At 32.3% G+C, this 18731-nt stretch overlaps 3 protein-coding genes across 3 annotated transcripts; all 3 read left to right on the forward strand.

Annotated features, from left to right (window-relative positions):
* Nucleotides 1-3364: 3364 nt before the first annotated feature.
* LOC131618029 (protein SIEVE ELEMENT OCCLUSION B-like) lies at nucleotides 3365-6523 on the forward strand. The gene is made up of 7 exons (XM_058889301.1): nucleotides 3365-3701; nucleotides 3938-4009; nucleotides 4109-4521; nucleotides 4637-4725; nucleotides 4819-4955; nucleotides 5094-5579; nucleotides 5679-6523. The coding sequence occupies exons 1-7, from the start codon at nucleotides 3441-3443 to the stop codon at nucleotides 6282-6284; spliced, it is 2064 nt and encodes a 687-aa protein (XP_058745284.1). The 5' UTR covers nucleotides 3365-3440; the 3' UTR covers nucleotides 6285-6523.
* Nucleotides 6524-9226: 2703 nt separating this feature from the next.
* LOC131618040 (protein SIEVE ELEMENT OCCLUSION B-like) lies at nucleotides 9227-12250 on the forward strand. Its single transcript, XM_058889310.1, has 7 exons — nucleotides 9227-9509; nucleotides 9606-9659; nucleotides 9762-10174; nucleotides 10307-10395; nucleotides 10586-10725; nucleotides 10827-11059; nucleotides 11135-12250. The coding sequence occupies exons 1-7, from the start codon at nucleotides 9270-9272 to the stop codon at nucleotides 11976-11978; spliced, it is 2013 nt and encodes a 670-aa protein (XP_058745293.1). The 5' UTR covers nucleotides 9227-9269; the 3' UTR covers nucleotides 11979-12250.
* A 1603-nt stretch (nucleotides 12251-13853) lies between these two features.
* Nucleotides 13854-16698, forward strand: LOC131618051 (protein SIEVE ELEMENT OCCLUSION B-like). The gene is made up of 7 exons (XM_058889319.1): nucleotides 13854-14037; nucleotides 14144-14221; nucleotides 14333-14745; nucleotides 14894-14982; nucleotides 15087-15220; nucleotides 15306-15779; nucleotides 15891-16698. Exons 1-7 carry the CDS (start codon nucleotides 13888-13890, stop codon nucleotides 16503-16505), a joined length of 1953 nt encoding a protein of 650 aa, XP_058745302.1. The 5' UTR covers nucleotides 13854-13887; the 3' UTR covers nucleotides 16506-16698.
* The last annotated feature ends 2033 nt before the right edge of the window (nucleotides 16699-18731 follow it).

Here is an 18731-nt window from a genome sequence, read left to right on the forward strand (position 1 = left end):
TCATAAATAATGACAGATGTAATATTTTGAAGGACACTGCACACAAAACATCATGAAGCAGAATAAAGCATGAAGCATTTCATCTAAATTATTATTAATATAGAAATAAAGTACGGAATAATTTTGGTTATGCCATCGAATAACCTGACAAGAAATCAGCTTCAGTGTGCGAAATTCTGTTGGAAACCTGTTACACCAGCTCTGCTTTCTGCTAGCTTGCCTGTGATAATAGTATATAAAATTTGTGTTTACTTGAATGAAAAGAGAAAAATATACCAAGTAGCTTCTGATGGGGCCTTGTTTAGGCGTGAAATGTGCCACTCTGATATGATTTTCACAACATACCCCTTATAGGCTTCATTAGGGATGTGAGAATGCTTAGGATATCACTGTCTTTTTGCTTGGGATTTCACCAATTACTTTTGTAAAAGATAGTTTCATTCCACTGTTATAAATTCTAATAGGAAAAAGGAAAATCAAATAGCTGGAAAAAATGTTATTATATCTTCAAAGAAAAAACAATGATATATTCCTCAAGGTTAAAGATGTTTTCATGTCTTAAATCTTAGAAAAACTACTACGTTGGAGTTGACTGGAATGAAACACTAACACTTTAAAACAAGTCTCGTTTAGTTCAGGATGGTAAAGAAACAAGTATATGCCAATCTTATAAATATTAACTCATGTTGATTAAATAAAAAAGTTCTCCTAATTGATTAGCACATGGTAAAGAAACAAGCCTCCTAATTGATTAAATAACTCACTAATTAAGGATGGACATATAAATATTTTTAGGTGTTTTATCAAATAAGAGAGACTTTAATATTTGAGTGTGTGAGTTGTCTAGCATTTCGAGAATTACTCTTATACTTTTATATTAAACTGATCATTAAGACATTTGCTAAGCGCATGATCAGATAAACTTTCACATTTCATCTCTTTTACAATTTTAGAGTTTTAAAATCCCTTGCTTGATTCATCATTAAGCACTTCATCTAAAACTTGACTCTTCTAATCGATGAGGCTTAAGCTAAATTCTTTGATGAAAGATTCAAACGCCATCATCAAAGATTGCTAGATAGATTTCACAGAGAATCCTAAGGTCATCTACTTGCAACAAAGAGAATCCCAAGGTACATTCAGATTCATAATCAAGATGATAGAAAAAGCACGGGTGGTTACTTACTCATGCTTGAATTAGCAACAATCTCATGGAATTTAAAGAAGCAAGAAATTGTGGTTTTGTCTTCTTGTGCGACAAAGTATGTTGCAGCCTTTTATGGTGTATGTCAAACACTTTGCTTGGAGATTGTTAAGAGTCCCACATCGGACAATATATGGCATGAACATATCTTTATAAGTGAGAGAGAGAGAGAGAGAGATTCTTTCTCCAAGAGTAACCATTAAAAATTATTTTACTAACTTATATAAATCAAAAACATTTTAATTTCATAAGTAAATTTTGAATTATATAGAATTAAATATAAAATTTATTCATTAAATAAAATTAAGACAAAATCTTTATTTAATTTTTTAAAATTAAATAAAAAATTATAACTCATTTTTAATTATGAATCAGAATAGAAATATATAAATATATAATACTTATTATTAATTTTGTAAGTGAAATATATAATATATATTATATAAATATATAATAATTATTATATAAATATATAAATATATAAATATATAAATATATAATAATTATTATAAGTTAAAACACTCATTTTTTTAATTTTTATAATTATTATAAAAATATATTTATAATTAATATATAATAATTATTATATAAATATATAAATATATAAATTAAAACACTATTTTTTAATTTTTTTTTGTAAATATATAAATATATAAATAAAAAATTATAACTCATTTTGTAAGTGAAATTATTTTAATTTTTTTAATTAAAATTATTTTAAATTTTAAAATATGAATCAGAATAGAAATATATAATAATTATTATTCATAACTCATAAATTATATCAAAATATATAATTATTATTATTCATTACTCATAAATTATATCAAATTTATGATATGTGAATTAATTAATATCCCAAAATTTTTAATTTTTGGGATTTTTAATTTTTTTTTGTTTTTTCGGAGATGCATCTCCGAATTAATCAAAATTCCAATTTTTGGGATTTTTTCGGAAGTGCACTTCCGAAGTCTGGAAAAATTTAGAAAAAAAAAAATTTCAGAAATGCATTTCCGAAGCAGGGGTAAAGTGGGCTTTTCGCTGGGGTGATCCCATAGGGAGGTGGATAAAGAAATTTCCATTAAACAAATGGACTTTGTAAAATTCAAGCCATCCAAATAATACCTTTGTTACCTTTTTTTTAACCTTCTTCTTCTTGAAGGCTATGTTTGGATTGATGGACTAGAACGGAGCGGAGCGGAGTGGAACATGATGGAATGGAGTGGAGCGGAGCGGAATGGTATTGAGATTCCATTCCATTGTTTGTGTATGTTTTATAGTTTGACGGAGCGGAATAAAGTAGTTTAGTTCCATTGCTTACACCCTAAATTGGGTGGAATGAAAATTGAAGGATATGATGGAATAGGATGGAATGGATTCCATCATATTCCATTCCACTCCATCCATTATTTATAAATCCAAACAATGGAATCTGATTAAATACCACTCCATTCCATTCTATTCCATCATATTCCATCAATCCAAACATAGCCGAAGAAACGAAACCAAGGCAAAAAACTCAAGATCCTAGAGTCGTTGAAACAAGAGCAATACCAATCCAATTTGCGAAATCTCTTCAAACCTGCTTAGAAAAAGCTCAAGAGCCTAACATATGCTCTAATGACTATGACCATTACCAAATAACAAATATTAACTAATTTGTAACAAAAGTAACTAACCGATAATTATTATTAACAAATATAACAAATAACTCTGGTCTCTAACAGTATCCATTCATTTACATTTTAAAGCAGTCATATAAATTAGATTATGTTGGCACTGTTAGCTTTATTAATAAGTTCTATTTAGAAAAGTAGTATTAATGATAATGTTATATTCGGTTCATAGAGTAAAAAAGATTAGATTATGTTGGCACTGTTAGCTTTTTCTAATAAGTTCTATTTAGAAAAGTATTAGTGATTATGTCATATTCAGTTCATAGAGTAAAAAACATAGAAGTTAGAAAAACACATCACTGCAGCGTGTTTCACGTATAGAGAGCATATGAGTCAGATGCTACTATCACATTAATAAGAATAAAATAATAACTAAAATTTATACACAGTTTCATTTCTTTAACTTTTTTGTCAAGACATGTTAACTTCTCTTAAACTCTCATTCATGCATTCTTCCACCCTATAAATAAGTTCCGCAACTGCACCAACCAATCAACCCAATTCACCACTCTTAAACTAAACCTAAAGAAGTGTTACTACTTCTCTTAGATTGAGTCATCATGTCTTTATCTAACTCACCTGCTGTTGCAAGTGGCACTTTGGTTCAACATGGTGGCGGCAATGTCACTACTAATAACAGTTTGATCCAAAAGAGTGCAACTTCTCCAAATTCACACCACAAAGCTAATAATTACTTTCCAAACCCATTTGAACTTCATGATAGTCAGATCTTGGACAAAGTCTATCTTTCCCATGTCACTGATGATCAATTTTGTGATACTGATATCATTTTCGAACTTGTCTCCACTCTTGTACTTCAGGTTATCTATACGCATTCACTTTTTTATTAAACAAAGTTGTGAGTATCGGGGTTTGAACTCTGGTGATAGCGTCAAACCTAGAAATATCGGCTATCTGAGCTAGGACTTTGCATACTTATACTTATTCACTTTATTACTATTTAAATGTTAAATTTATGTCAATAAACTCATATACCTTAATAAAGATAATACTAGTTTTTAGAAAAGCACAATTAACTTTTTAAATTGTTTTACAGAGTAATACACAGATTCCGACTGTTACCGGTTTCAAACCAGATTTTCCTACACTGAAGCTCATTTCTTGTCAGGTTAATTAACTTCTACTTTATATCTATGCTATATAGTTAACCAAGATTTCAAAACAAATGAATATATGTCGTTAATATTGTTCATATAACAAACAACAGATGATAACTACACGTAATGCTGCACACTGTGTTCACCAAACAACACTATGGATTCTCCAAACTCTGAGATCCTACTCTTGGGATGCAAAAGCACTTATAACTCTAGCTGCATTCACTTTGGAGTATGGAAACTATTTGAACCTTAATAGGGTCACAGCAACAGACCCAATTGCAAACTCGTTGAAACAACTGAATCAAGTTCAAACCAGAAAAATCTCAACTGATATCCCTGAATTGGTCAATTTCATAGTGCATAAGTTGCTGCACTTAAAAGAGTGGGCAGCGTGGTCTGCAGAAGGCTATGATCCGGAGGATGTTCCTGCTTTGACAGAAGCCTTGCAAGAGATTCCTGTCTTTGTTTATTGGACAATTGCTTCCCTTGTTGCTTCTACCGGCAATATTGTCGGTGTTTCGTAAGTTCTTATGGTTTTAGATTGCAATAGCAGTCAAAGTTACTAATACTATTGCGCCATTCAATTTCATACGTAGTCTTATAATCTAACACTATTACTTATCTTTATTTTCTAGGGACTATAAATTATCAGAATATAGAGAGAGGCTTTCTGGCATTATTCAGAAATTGGTTGTGCATTTGAACAATTGCAAGCTGCAAATAAGTTAGTAAACTTTTAGCTTTTTCATCTTTCTTTCTGCTATGAGATTTGGACTCAATTATACTAGAATAAAAGCTTATATTTCTTTTGTTGCAGGCTACATAGACGATTTGTTTAACCGCAGGAAGATTTTTGATAAGCCCAAAGATATTGTTGATTGTTTGAAAGCTTTGATCCACCATAATGGAATTGATAGTCCTCAGATCCATGAAGGCACCAACCATGTTAAAACGGTTAGTTTTGAAATATTGAGAGATAGAGTTCAATTTTTTCTCCTAAGACCGTTGTAAAATAATCATTAGTAATACTTTAAATAAATTGAAAGAGAATCAATGGTTGAGTGTTTGTTTGTTCATTTATGTTCCAAATAGGGTCTTGAAGTTTTTAGGCAGAAGCATGTATTGGTGTTCATTTCGAGTCTTGATAGCATTGAAGATGAGATTTCACTTTTGAATTCAATCTATGAAATATTGCAAGAAAACTCAAAAGAATCAATAAAAGGTTTCAAGAAAGAAGACTTCAAGATTTTGTGGATCCCCGTTGTGAACAATTGGGACGATATCCGCAAGGAACGTTTCAGAGCATTGAAGAGTGGAATCAAATGGTATGCAGTGGAGTACTTCTATGAGTTACCAGGTCACAGGATAATAACAGATCCAGAAAGAATAGGGTACATTGGTAATCCTATAATTCCAGTGTTCAACCCTCAAGGATACATAACAAACATAGATGCTATGGACTTGATTTTCCAATGGGGGATAGATGCATTCCCATTTAGGAAAAGTGATGGTATTGACCTTACTTTTAAGTGGAAGTGGCTTTGGGATGTAATCAAAAAAGCAACTCCTGGACTACAGGTAATAAGTTGAATATGTCTCAGCAGTTAAGTTCAAATAAGTCCATTCAAATCTGCTGACACTTATGAAATTGTCTCGCTTTTTTATGTGATTATTCAGGTGAAAGGGGATAGATACATCTTTATCTATGGAGGTACCAACAACAAATGGATTCAAGATTTCACACTTGAGCTAGAAAAGATCAAAAGGCACGAGACTCTGAAACGTGCAGACGTTATAATAGATAATTATCAATTGGGCAAAGACGACCCTAACCGAGTTCCTAGTTTCTGGATTGGTGTAGAAAGGAAGAAACAAAACAAGAAGCATCAAGAAGCTGTGGACTGTGAGATTCAAGACATTGTGAAAAGCTTGTTTTGTCTGAAAAGGGATCCACAAGGATGGATTATTCTAAGCAAAGGACAAAACATTAAGCTTCTGGGTCATGGTGAACCAGCTTATCAAACTTTGGCTGAGTTTCAGAGTTGGAAAGATAGAGTGTTGGAGAAGGAAGGGTTTGATATTGCATTCAAAGAGTATTACGAGATGAAGGCTAAAGAGTTGTCTGGTCGTGAACCATGTGAAGTTGTTAACGTTGATACTTACAGCTCAAATGTTATAGCTACTATAGCATGCCCAAATCCTATGTGTGGACGTGTGATGGAGGTTTCATCTGTTCATTATAAGTGCTGCCATCGTGATGAACCAAATAATTTTGGTGTTTGATTCTTGTTGATTGATGCATGGGAGAAGTGCTTGTTTTGAGTTAGTTTGCTGTTGTTGTGTTTTTTCAATTTCTGCTTTGCTTTTGTTTGATGACAGCATGTGTCTGTCTAAACTAAAAATGTTGTGTGTGATGTTATGTATGAACCCTTTAAATGGGTGAGAATAATAGTGGCTTCAATATGTATCATGCATGATATATGATATTGAAGTTCATGATGAATAAAATTAATGTGTTTGGAACTGTTAAAATAGGCTTTATCTCTCCATCAGTTATGTTAGTTATCTTGTTATTTGTTCCTATTGTAGCACTAGGCTAGGACTGGCAATGTATTTCATCTATGTTTTTATTTTTATACATTGGCACTCTGAATTAGGAAGATCCTAAATTCCTTATTGTTTGGAGATAGAGCATTGAAAGAATTTATATAAAGTAACATTCCTCATCTTACAAGTCAATTTTGTAAGAATGAGTTAAGGTAAGTATTAGAGCCTATTGAATGGACTATGAGCCGCCCACCGTTTATATTCATGCACCAAGTCCAAAAAAGAGATCGGTCGTGAGGTGTGTATTGGAAAGATTCCAAGTCCCATATTGTCTAAACATAAAGTCTCTAAAGAGTTTATAAAGAATGAACCAATCTGTTATAGGAGAGAGAGAGAGAGAGCATCTTTTTGATCCAAAACTTGAATCACTCTTCAACAAATTTGGTCATGTTCAAGCTATGCTTGAACCTTGATTTTAGGTAGAGATTTGGTGAACATATATGTCAGAGTCTCTTCAAAAGCCACCTTTTGAACCACAATCTCCTTCGACTCGATCATGCTCCTTATGAAGTGCAATGAGTATCGATATGCTTTGTCCTTTCATGATACACTTGGTGATTGACTAAATGAATGACACTTTGACTATCACAATGTATCTTCACATATTCTTAAGTAATCCCTTATTCCCCAATCATCTATCTCAGTCATATGGCTTTCTTGATCCCTTCAACAAGAGCAATATATTATGCTTAAGTAGTAGATAATACAACCACCAATTATTGATTTTCCTTCCAACTTATAGTTCTTCCAAGTAACATAAACACCAAACCCAGTAAAAAATTTCTAGTATCTACATTTCCTGCATAGTATACATTCACAAAACCCTCCAAAGCATCTTTCTCTTAAGTTTTCTTTGTGTATTTCAAACTATCCCTTGTATATGACATAATAGTCGATCTTTTTAAGTGTACATTAAGTGTGATTTAAGCATAAGACCTCATTAAACATGATGACGTTATTTTTACAATATATGTAGTCAACTTTACTCTCAGATATGACGATTGTACTATGTAAAGACTTTTATGTGATAAGACTGGTGACTATATTTCATGCTTTATGGATATGAGATATCAAGTCTTCACATATGTATAAATATTAGGAATAATATTTATAATTAATTGACTCATCATGAAAATACTACATATTGTATTCTCTAAGTGTCATAAGCTATTTTCATAATGATAATTGTGTATGTCACACTATGACCTGAAACCATTATGATTCCTACATGATAAGTTGTTTACTTTTGATTACTTTAGTACCATCAAACATTGTCTGTAACAAGACAATCATGAAGTCGATATACTAGGTATTCCATGAGTCATGCGAATGGACATGAGTGACCTAGACGAGATTTTCTTTTCATAATTCATATATATGCATGAGTAATATATATGACCTCTTGATCGAGTATGGTTGTAAAATGCATGACAATGTTCAAATAAATTGATATGAGATATTAAACTTATATGTTGTTACTAAGTATACTCATCTATCAAGGAGTCTAATATTCGACTATGCAAGGGTGACGAGTATTATGCATTGTGTTCAATATAGATATAAGGGTAAACAAATAATTGCACACATGATCATTACCGCAGAAAAGTTAAGTCAAATCACTGTCATTTTCGTCACTTAGGTAGCAGTGATGTGTTGTTAAATATTGTTCATTGTCTATACTATCACATAAAATTTTTAATATTATTGTCAATGTTATGAGAACCTACCAAATCACTCGCATAGAATACTCACCATGAAACAAATGAATTTAATTAGATATTATTTAATACATTAACGCATATATAATTTATTTAATAAAATATAATTTAAATAAATATAGGACAATTAATCAATAAATATTGAATAAATGCTAAATTTATAACAGAGATGACTCATATACTTAATGTCCTAAAGTTTTAGGTAGAGATGCGATGTCTCCCTCACTTATGGTCTAAAAGTATTGGCCCCGATAGTAGTTAAATAGGGAGTACTTTCATGAATAAGCCTAAAATGAGAATTACAACAATTTTATAAGACACCATAAATGATTACTATGGAGACAAATGCTTATAGGAGGCTATTCTATTTCAATAGTATCTCTAATCCATTTTATAAGACACCATTTATTTATTTTTATTCATAACTGATAAAATTGTAAATAGTTTTTTTTGTTGCTGTAATAAAAAGTAGTATTTATTATTAGTAAATAAACTCTTGTTCTTTAATTCTCATCATTGACACTTACTAAAGAAAAAAAAATAGTACTACTATATAAGACATATCTATCTAGTTGAAAAGCAAAAGTTCCGTGATACTCAAACCAACAGACACACTTGAAGAAATTTGTCTTTTGTCGTAATGAAGACAAAAGTACAAAAGAGAATATTTTGTTAAAACAATTTCAATAAACCACAATACATCGTATCATCATGTTTCACGTTTAGAGACCACTCACGAAGAAGCTACCTTATTCAATCACAAAATAGAAGCTACCTTATTTTATTATTAATTTCTTTTTTTTACTTTTACTTTAAAAAATATTTGTCTGTTTGTCTATTATATCATGCCATGTATAAAAAGGGGGAAGATCTTTAACACAAATTAAGCAAGGTGAGATCATTTATTTGCTAATTATTTGTTAATTAGATACAAATCATCACCATGTCCATTGCATTGTCCAATGTTGCACCAAATGGTTCTAAGGTCCAACAGAATGGTACCTCCCAACAACAACAGAAATCTCAGCTCCCTAATCCCTTTGAACTTGACGACTATCATATTCTCAACAAAGTTTATCTCACTCATGTCAATGATGATGAGAAATATGATAAGGATGTCCTTTTCAACCTTGTCTCCAGCATCATCTCTGCTTCTTCTGCTCAAATTTCTGGAACTAATCATGTACGTAACGTATTATATATGCACTTTGTTTTGTTACTTCATATTATATATACACTTTGTTGTGCAACTGAGCTAACAATTTTGTTTTGTTTTCAGACTCAGATTTCTTTCAAACCAGACTTCCCTGCCTTGAAGAGGATTTCTTGTCAGGTTGTTTATCATTTATGTTAATTAACATTATGTAATTTAAATTCTTGTGTTTATTTCTTTTTTATTCTTTTAAATCGGATTGGTGATGGTGGCATGTATCAGATGATAACGACACGTGGCAAAGCAGAATGTGCACACCAAACGACAATGTGGATTCTTCAGCATCTCAGAGGCTTCTCATGGGATGCAAAAGCATTGATAACTCTAGCTGCATTCTCTTTGGAGTATGGTGAATTCATGCTCCTTTATAGGATTCAACCATCAGACACATTAGGAAACACATTGAAGCAACTTAACCAAGTTCAATTCAGAAAGGTTCCTTCTGATATCGCTGACATTGTCGCGTTTTTACTGCAAGTGTTTCAACATATTATCCAGTGGGCAACATGGTCTGCTATGGGTTATGATTTAGAGGAAGTCCATTCTTTGTCTGATGCAATGCAAGAAATCCCTCTTGTTGTGTATTGGATTGTTGCTACCATTGTTGCTTGTTCCGGCAACCTCGTCGGTGTATCGTAAGTTATCAACTTAATCGTTGTATTTTGCAGTAGACATTTATCGTAAATTCACAATATAACGTGTCTAGTGTGCAACTATAAATAATTACTAACAGTGGGCAACATAAATGATTACTTTTTTGCTTTCAGGGAGCATATATTATCAGATTATATAAAAAGGCTTTCTGGTGTGGTTATGAGATTGAAGGATCATCTGGAAAATTCGAAAGTGCAAATTGGTACAAAATTAACTACATGTGCTATTTGGTTATTTCAACACTGAATTAAATAGCTAAACAGCTAAAGACAGCGTTTGACATAACAAACCAATTATGAGCTAATTAATGTTTAATAATAATTGATTATGCCGATCATAACTGATTAACTAAATACCTAGTCTAACCATATTATCTCCTATTACTTTTACAGAGAGGATAGACGATTATAATAAACGTTTGAAAGATTCTGAAAATATTAAGGGTGTTGTTGGTTTCTTGAGGCTTCTGATACAAGGCAATGGTTCTGATCAATTACCACTAATATATAAAGGCAACATCCAAGTTAAAACGGTCAGTGCTAATAGCATTTTAATTAATTTCTACAACACATAATTACATACATAAATTACTGAATGATTAAGTTTTTTTTCTTCTTAAAATTTACCAAACAGGGTCTTGATGTCTTCAAGCAGAACTATGTGTTGCTTTTCATTTCGGGTCTAGACAGCATTGGAGATGAGATTTTGCTGTTAAATTCAATCTATAACAGATTGCAGGATAATCCACAAGAAGTGATAAAAGGTTTCAAGAAAGAGGATTTCAAGATTTTGTGGATTCCCATTGTTGATACGTGGGATGAAGTTGCCAAGAATCAGTTCAGAATTTTGAAGGAAAGCATGAAATGGTATGTGTTAGATTAGATCACCTGTTTTTTACATGAATTTTGGTTCTTGCCTCGAATAATTTTGTATCTTTGTAGGTATGTGTTGGAATATTTCTCTGAGCTACCGGGACTTGGGATTATAAAGAACAGATTGAATTATGTGGATAATAAGCCTATTGTGTCAGTGATCAGTCCTCAAGGTGAAATAATGAATGAGAATGCAATGGAAATCATTTTTCAATGGGGATTTGATGCTTTTCCTTTTAGGAAAATTGATGGTGATGATCTCTTTAAGAAATGGGCTTGGTTTTGGAATTTAATGAAGAAAGTAGATATCAACATAGAGGACGTGAAAAGGGATAGTTACATATTCATCTATGGCGGAAACGACCCTAAGTGGATACAAGACTTCACAAGAGCAATAGGAAGCATTCAAAAAAATCAAAGCATCAAGAATGTGGACGTTAACATAGATTACTACCAATTAGGAAAACACAACCCAGCAAAGATTCCTTACTTTTGGATCGGCATAGACGGAAGAAAACAGAACAAAACATGTCAAGACAGAGTCGATTGTGAAATACAAGAGGCAGTAAAGAGCTTGCTATGTCTCAAGCAAGACCCGCTAGGATGGGTTCTTCTTAGTAAAGGTTATCACGTCACACTTTTGGGTCATGGTGAACCTATGTATCAAACTGTAGCTGATTTTGAGAAGTGGAAAGACAATGTGGTTGAGAAAGAAAGCTTTGACATAGCTTTCAAAGAGTATTATAATACTAAGCTGAAAGAGTTGTCTTCTAGTGCTTCTTGTGCTGTTAATTCTTCAGATGTTCTTGCTACTATAACTTGTCCTAATCCTACTTGTGGACGTGTGATGGAAGTGACTTCTGTTAATTACAAGTGTTGCCATCGTGATGATCAAAACAGTTGCTGCATTTGATTTATGTGAAGGAAGAATTAAGGATCTATCTATGATCCAAATAGTTTGATTTGCTTCATAAGCATTAAGTTTGAAGTTTAAATTCATGTTTGTGTGTTTTGTTCCAGACGAATTTATGATGTGTTAGCCAGTTTGTTCCCCTTGTCGAATGGGTTGAAACTAAATAATGGCTTTAGTTCGTCTGTATGTTACTGAATTTCTTGTAATTGAATCAAATTTGTTGTGCTTATACTTACGTGTTTTGATACTTTTACTTTCTATAAACAAATCTTAGTGGATTATATTGGTTTTTTGGTTTGAACTCCTTGAACTGCTGTGAAAGTAGAAAGATAAGTATGTAGAAAAAGAAAATAATTAAACCAAATATATGCTTCTTATGTGTTGGGAAACAAGAGTGATCAACTCCTAAACTGAGAGACAACAGGGAAAAGTTATTTCTGTGAAAGCATGCTGATTATTGCTTTTAGAAAACATACATCAATATACAATAGTATGGTTTTATAATTTATACTAACTCGCCGTCAAACTTAACCTCTTCTACATGTCACGACATACCTGAAATGCAGATTTAACACTATATTGATCGTCGGAGAAGACACTTGATTTGTCGATCTTGGCAAGCTCTGGCGAGAGGATTAAATTATCCAATATATAATTTATAACTAATCACATAGCAGACATATTTCATACAAAGATTATAATTATAATAGTTTTTAATACAAAAATCAAATAAACATATGAACATGTTTATAAGCAACTTAAGACTTTATGGCATGCTCACTTATCAAAGTCATTAGGAATATCTAGGTCTATCTATTGCTATAAGCCAGTAAACATGTTTGTCCACCACAAGTCCTCTACGACCGTTGCACCATGCAACGGCCAATATAGTCGTTTGATATAGGGTGGCCTCTACTCAAGAGTCATTTGACCTAAAGATTACTAGAGCATCCTCAATTTTAGTAGAAAAATACATCCTTAAGTGACCATCCATAACATTAATACAGTTATGGAGCCATTTTTTTCATTATCTAAAGAACTATATGACAGCCAATAATAATGGTTCTTTGCTTTTCCATGTATGAAGGAAACAGAGTTCTTGAGAAAGGATGTCCATTGGAAACATGCACAAAAGAAAGATGCCAAAGAGAGTAAGAAACTTTAATTGAGATTCAATGTGTAGGACTATTAGAAAAAACATCTAAAAAATTATGAAATACAACCAACAGGAGAATATAGTATGCAATTTGCATAATATATATACATTTTTTTATTAAGTACTCCGCAATTTCAGAATATCTACTTAATATTTTGTAAATAAGAACTTGAGTCAATATTTAAAACATTGACATATACTTCTTTCTTTACCATTCTTAACTATTGTGAGATTTGTTTTAAGTTGTTTCATTCAATCAACTCCAACATAACACGATTAAAGGTATATTGAGGTTTCTGACATGAAAGCATCTTCATTGATACGTTGCATTGAGGAATATATCATTGTTCTTTCCTTGAGGATATAATAACATTTTTTCAGCTATTTGATTTTCCTTTTTCCTATTAGAATTTATAACAGTGGAATTAAACTATCTTTTACAAAGGGTTGGTAAAATCCCAAGCAAAAAGACAATGATATCCTAAGCATTTTACATGCCTTATGAAGGTCATGAGGGGTATTTTGTGAAAATCATATCAGAGTGGCACATTTCACGCCTAAAGAAAGCCCCAACAGAAGTTACTTAGTATATTTTCTCTTTTCATTCAAGTAAACACAAATTTTATATACTAAAGTAGTTATGCCAAGTGTAAACTTTAATGACTCTGGAGGCTATAAATATTTAGAACAACCAATCCACAACACAATGCACTCTTTGCTTATTTAAAACAAGTTAAAGTTGAATTTATCACCATGTCACTGTCCAATGGAACTAAACTTCCAAACCCATTTGATCTGAATGACTCTCACATCTTGGATAAAGTTTATCTGACCCACCTCCATAATGATGACAAGTGTGATAAAGAAGTCCTTTTCCATATTGTGTCCAATGTTATACTTAGGGTAAATTCACTTTCTCTCATTCATTTTTTCACTTATACATATATAAATTTATGTATAAGATCTCTTTATAAATGTACCAATATCTGGTTTGTCGAATGAATCACAGACAAGGCTAGCAGAAAGTAGAGCTGGTGTAACAGGTTTCCAACCAGAATTCCGCACACTGAAGCTGATTTCTTGTCAGGTTATTTGAAGACATAATGAAAATTATTCCGTACTTTATTTTAATATTAATATCAAATTAGTATAATTAATAAACCTCTTTGATAATCGTCATTTGTAATATATATAACAGATGATGACAACGCCTCGTGGCGAGCGTTATATACACCAAACAACAATGTGGATTCTTCAACACCTGAAAACCTATTCATGGGATGCAAAAGCACTTGTTGCTCTAGCTGCTTTCACTTTGGAATATGGAAACCTATTGTACCTCACTGATAGTTCAACTTCAGATCAACTTGTTAACCCTTTGAAACAGCTTAATCAAATTCAAAACAGAAAGGGGACGGTTCCTGTTACAGACTTGGTGGCTTTGATAATGGAAATGCTTCTGCATCTTCATGAGTGGGCCACTTGGTCGGGTATTGGTTATGATACTCTTGAAGTTCCTTCTTTGTCTGATGCATTGGAAGATGTCCCGGTTGCTGTTTATTGGATAATTGCTTCCATGGTTGCTGCTACTGGCAACATCGTTGGTGTATCGTAAGTTATTTTTAGGTTTCACTATGATCTCTTAAGTCTTTTTCATTCGAGTTCATCCTACATGAATGAAGAAATTAAATTTTTTTTATAATATGATCTTTAGCATACATATGTATTAATTGCATAACTTTTGGTGTTTTTGGTTCAGGGACTATACGTTATCAGATTTTAAAGACAGGCTTTTTTTGGTTGATTCTAAATTGAAGGAACATTTGAAACTGAGCAAAGGACAAATAGGTGACACACTTAGTTAGTTCTTAATTTTGTGTATGTTAGGAACCAGAGTTATTTTAAATTCTTTGGATAAATATAGTTAAGTGACATCTCCATATTTGTTGCAGATTCTGTTGAAGAATACTTGAAGCGCAAGAAAGCAATATCCAATCCTAAAGATATTGTAGATTTCTTGAAGCTTTTGATCCAACGCAATGGAGATAATCTTCTAATATATGATGGCAACACCAAATCTAAAGCGGTTAGTACTAAATCCTCAACTATTTTCTATTGTTATATTCTATGATATACTGATTATGTATCCATTTGTTTTATGTATCAAACAGGATATTGAAGTGTTTAGAGAGAAATATGTGTTATTGTTCATATCAAGCCTCAACAAAGTTGAAGATGAGATTTTGCTTTTGAATTCTATCTATGACAGACTGCAAGACAATCCACAAGAAGTAATAAAAGGTTTCAAAAAAGTGGATTTCAAGATTCTGTGGATCCCCGTCTGGGACAGCCACGACCAGAAGATCAAATTCGATCATTTGAAAAACAAGATAAAATTTTATGCAGTGGAGTATTTTTCTGAGGTACCAGGCATTAGACTCATAAGAGAGCATTTGAATTATTGGGATAAGCCTATTGTTCCAGTGTTGAGCCCTTTAGGTGAAATAATGAATGATGATGCAATGGACTTGATTTTTCAATGGGGGATAGATGCATTCCCTTTTAGGAAAAAGGATGGTTATGACCTTACTCAAAAATGGAAGTGGTTTTGGGATGCTACAAAGAGAGTCAATCTCGGAATGCAGGTAAATCAATACAATATTTTATACACGTGCAATCTTGGAATGCATAATTTGGTTTTGTTGTTGTGGCAATTCAACTTTGTTATCATACTAATTTGACTTTTTACTTATTAGATGAAAGGGGACAGATACATATTCATCTATGGAGGTGGTGACAAAAAATGGATTCAAGACTTGACATTAGCATTGGAGAAAACAAAAAGGCATGAAACGATCTTGAGGGCAGATGCTATAATAGATTACTATCATTTGGGAAAAGATGAGCCCAAGATTGTTCCTCGTTTTTGGATTGAAATAGAAAGCAAGAGACTTAAAAAGCACCAAGATGCTATAGACTGTGAGATTCAAGATATTGTGAAGAGCTTGCTGTGTCTGAAACAAGATCCACGAGGTTGGGCTATTCTCACCAAAGGCTACAATGTTAAGGTTTTGGGTCATGGTGAACCTATGTATCAAACATTGGCTGATTTTGATGTATGGAAAGAGAAAGTGCTTCAAAAAGAAGGGTTTGATATTGCATTCAAAGAATATTATGAGACAAAGGTTAAAGATACAAATGTTGGGCAGCCATGTGAAAGTATGAATGTTGATAATAATAATAATATAAATGGAAATGTTATAGCTACCATATCATGCCCAAATCCAAGTTGTGGTCGTGAGATGGAGGTATCATCAGTTAACTACAAGTGCTGCCACAAGGATGATGCTCCACACAATGGCAAGATCTGAATTTGAAAGAGGGAAGAAGAGGTTTTTGAATTCTTGTTATTAATGTTTACCTTTACTATATATGTATTCATGTGTGTTTGTGAATGAAGATGAAAGCTTGGTGCCATCTTGTTTACCCTTGATGATGAAAGGGTATAAAATAAATAATGGCTTCACTTCATGTTGGTGTTTACTACAAAATTGAATAAATATTTTGCATGCACATAAAATTTGTGTGCAGTTCTGTTTTGTTTCACTGTCTTTTAATTATTATGTAAGCTACAGGCACATTTTATTGAGTAAAGGATTAATGGAAGAAAATTAGAAAAAGGATGAATCAACATTTGATTAAAGGAATTCAACACAAAACAGTCAAAGATGGAGTAAAAACACAGAAAAATAAAGGCAGAAGTGATTAAAAGTTAAGAGAATTTATTTTGGAATATACAAAAATATGAGTACATAGCAATGATATTTTTGATGTCATTGTCCTAAAAATCCATTTAACAAGCTTCTGTTTTGACATTGAAGATGTCCTTATAATCAGCTTCAAAATCTGTATTCAATTACAATACAAAATATCAATTGAGAAAAATTTAGAGAGTGTATCAAGAATATAGGAAAAGAACCTTGTGAGTTATCGAATAAAAATGGGATTGTATCAGTTCTGGTAGTGAACCACTCGGAGCTTTCCGCGGCAAATGGAAAAAACATACATGTAATCACCAATTTTTTGGGGGAGAAAAGTAATAACTTGATTTTGATTTTGCTTTGTGTTGTAAGTATACTCTCAAGTCTCAACCACAAAATCTACTTACTCTCCCGGTTCCTTTTTACATATCCAAATCATTAAATCTATTTTTCATTATTTTTTTTATTATAGGTGTTACCCCAATACTCTAATATTTTCATTTCTAATCCTATTATATATAGTGTTATCACACATCCAACAAAACACTTTCATCTCTGCTACATTAACTTTATTCCCGTGTTGACTATTAACCGCCTAAAATTTTGTCACGTACAACATCGTAGGTCTTATCGCAGTCCAATAAATTTTCCTTTCAGCTAGAGTGGTACCTTTGCGTCACATAAAACCTCTGAAGCTCTCCTCCATTTCATTCACACAACTTGAATTCGATGACTTAAACCCCCTTATATTTCTCCATCATTTTGTATTACAGGCCCAAGATATTTAAACCGTGTGAACTGAGGGATGATGTGATATCTAACTTTCACCTCTAAGTTAGATACACTTCTTCTTTTATTGAAGTTACATTTCATATAATTTGCCTTACTTTAACTTAGGAGAAAACTTTGTGTTTCTAAAGTTCGTCTCCAAGTCTCAAACTTCTCATTTAAATTCTCCTCCGACTCTCCAAATAGGATTATATCATCCGCAAAACGCATGCATGTTGGTGATAGCTTTTGGATGTGTTTCATGAGTACATCCAAAATTAAGATAATTAAAAAGGTAGGATTTAGGGTTAAACCTTGATGCAAACCTATTGTAATGGAGAAATCGCCTGTCTCTCCACCATGTGTCTGCACACTAGTGGATACCCTCTTCATACATATTTTGGATAGCTCGAATATATAAAATCCTAATCCTTTTTTTCTCTAGGGCTTTCCACAAAATTGCTCTAGGAACTATCATACGCCTTTTTCCAAATCAATAAAATTAATCAAGTCTTATTGATTCGTCTGATAGTGTTCTATCACACGTCGTAGTAGATAGATTGCAACAAAATCATCCCAACCCAAAAATAGATTAAATGATAAACGGAAGAAAATTAGAAAAATGGTGAAACAACATTTGATTAAAGGAAGTTATTATGATGTTGATGATAGTTAGCTTATTAGTGGTAGTTTGTTGAATATAACTAACTAACAGTAAGTTAGTTATATGGTGTAACTACTTATATATATATATATATATATATATATATATATATATATATATATATATATATATATAGGGGACGACTCAAGTGAGAACACTTGGTTATTATGAGAAACGAGAACAATGAATCACGACCATTAAATTTTGATTTTGTTGATTTTGATGGATTGGATTGGTTTCTTTTTCTATGATCCTTAATATTTATTTTAAATCAAAATAGAAATAAAAACCAATCCAGTCCATATGTCAAAAGCATGTCGAAAGGAAGAAGAATTGAAGTCAAGCAAAGTGGTGTAGTTTCCGCAAGTTCGCCAGGCGGGTACGTGCCGAGCAAGAGGCGAGTC

Source organism: Vicia villosa, linkage group LG1 (assembly GCF_029867415.1).
Source record: "Vicia villosa cultivar HV-30 ecotype Madison, WI linkage group LG1, Vvil1.0, whole genome shotgun sequence".
NCBI classification, from domain to species: domain Eukaryota; kingdom Viridiplantae; phylum Streptophyta; class Magnoliopsida; order Fabales; family Fabaceae; genus Vicia; species Vicia villosa.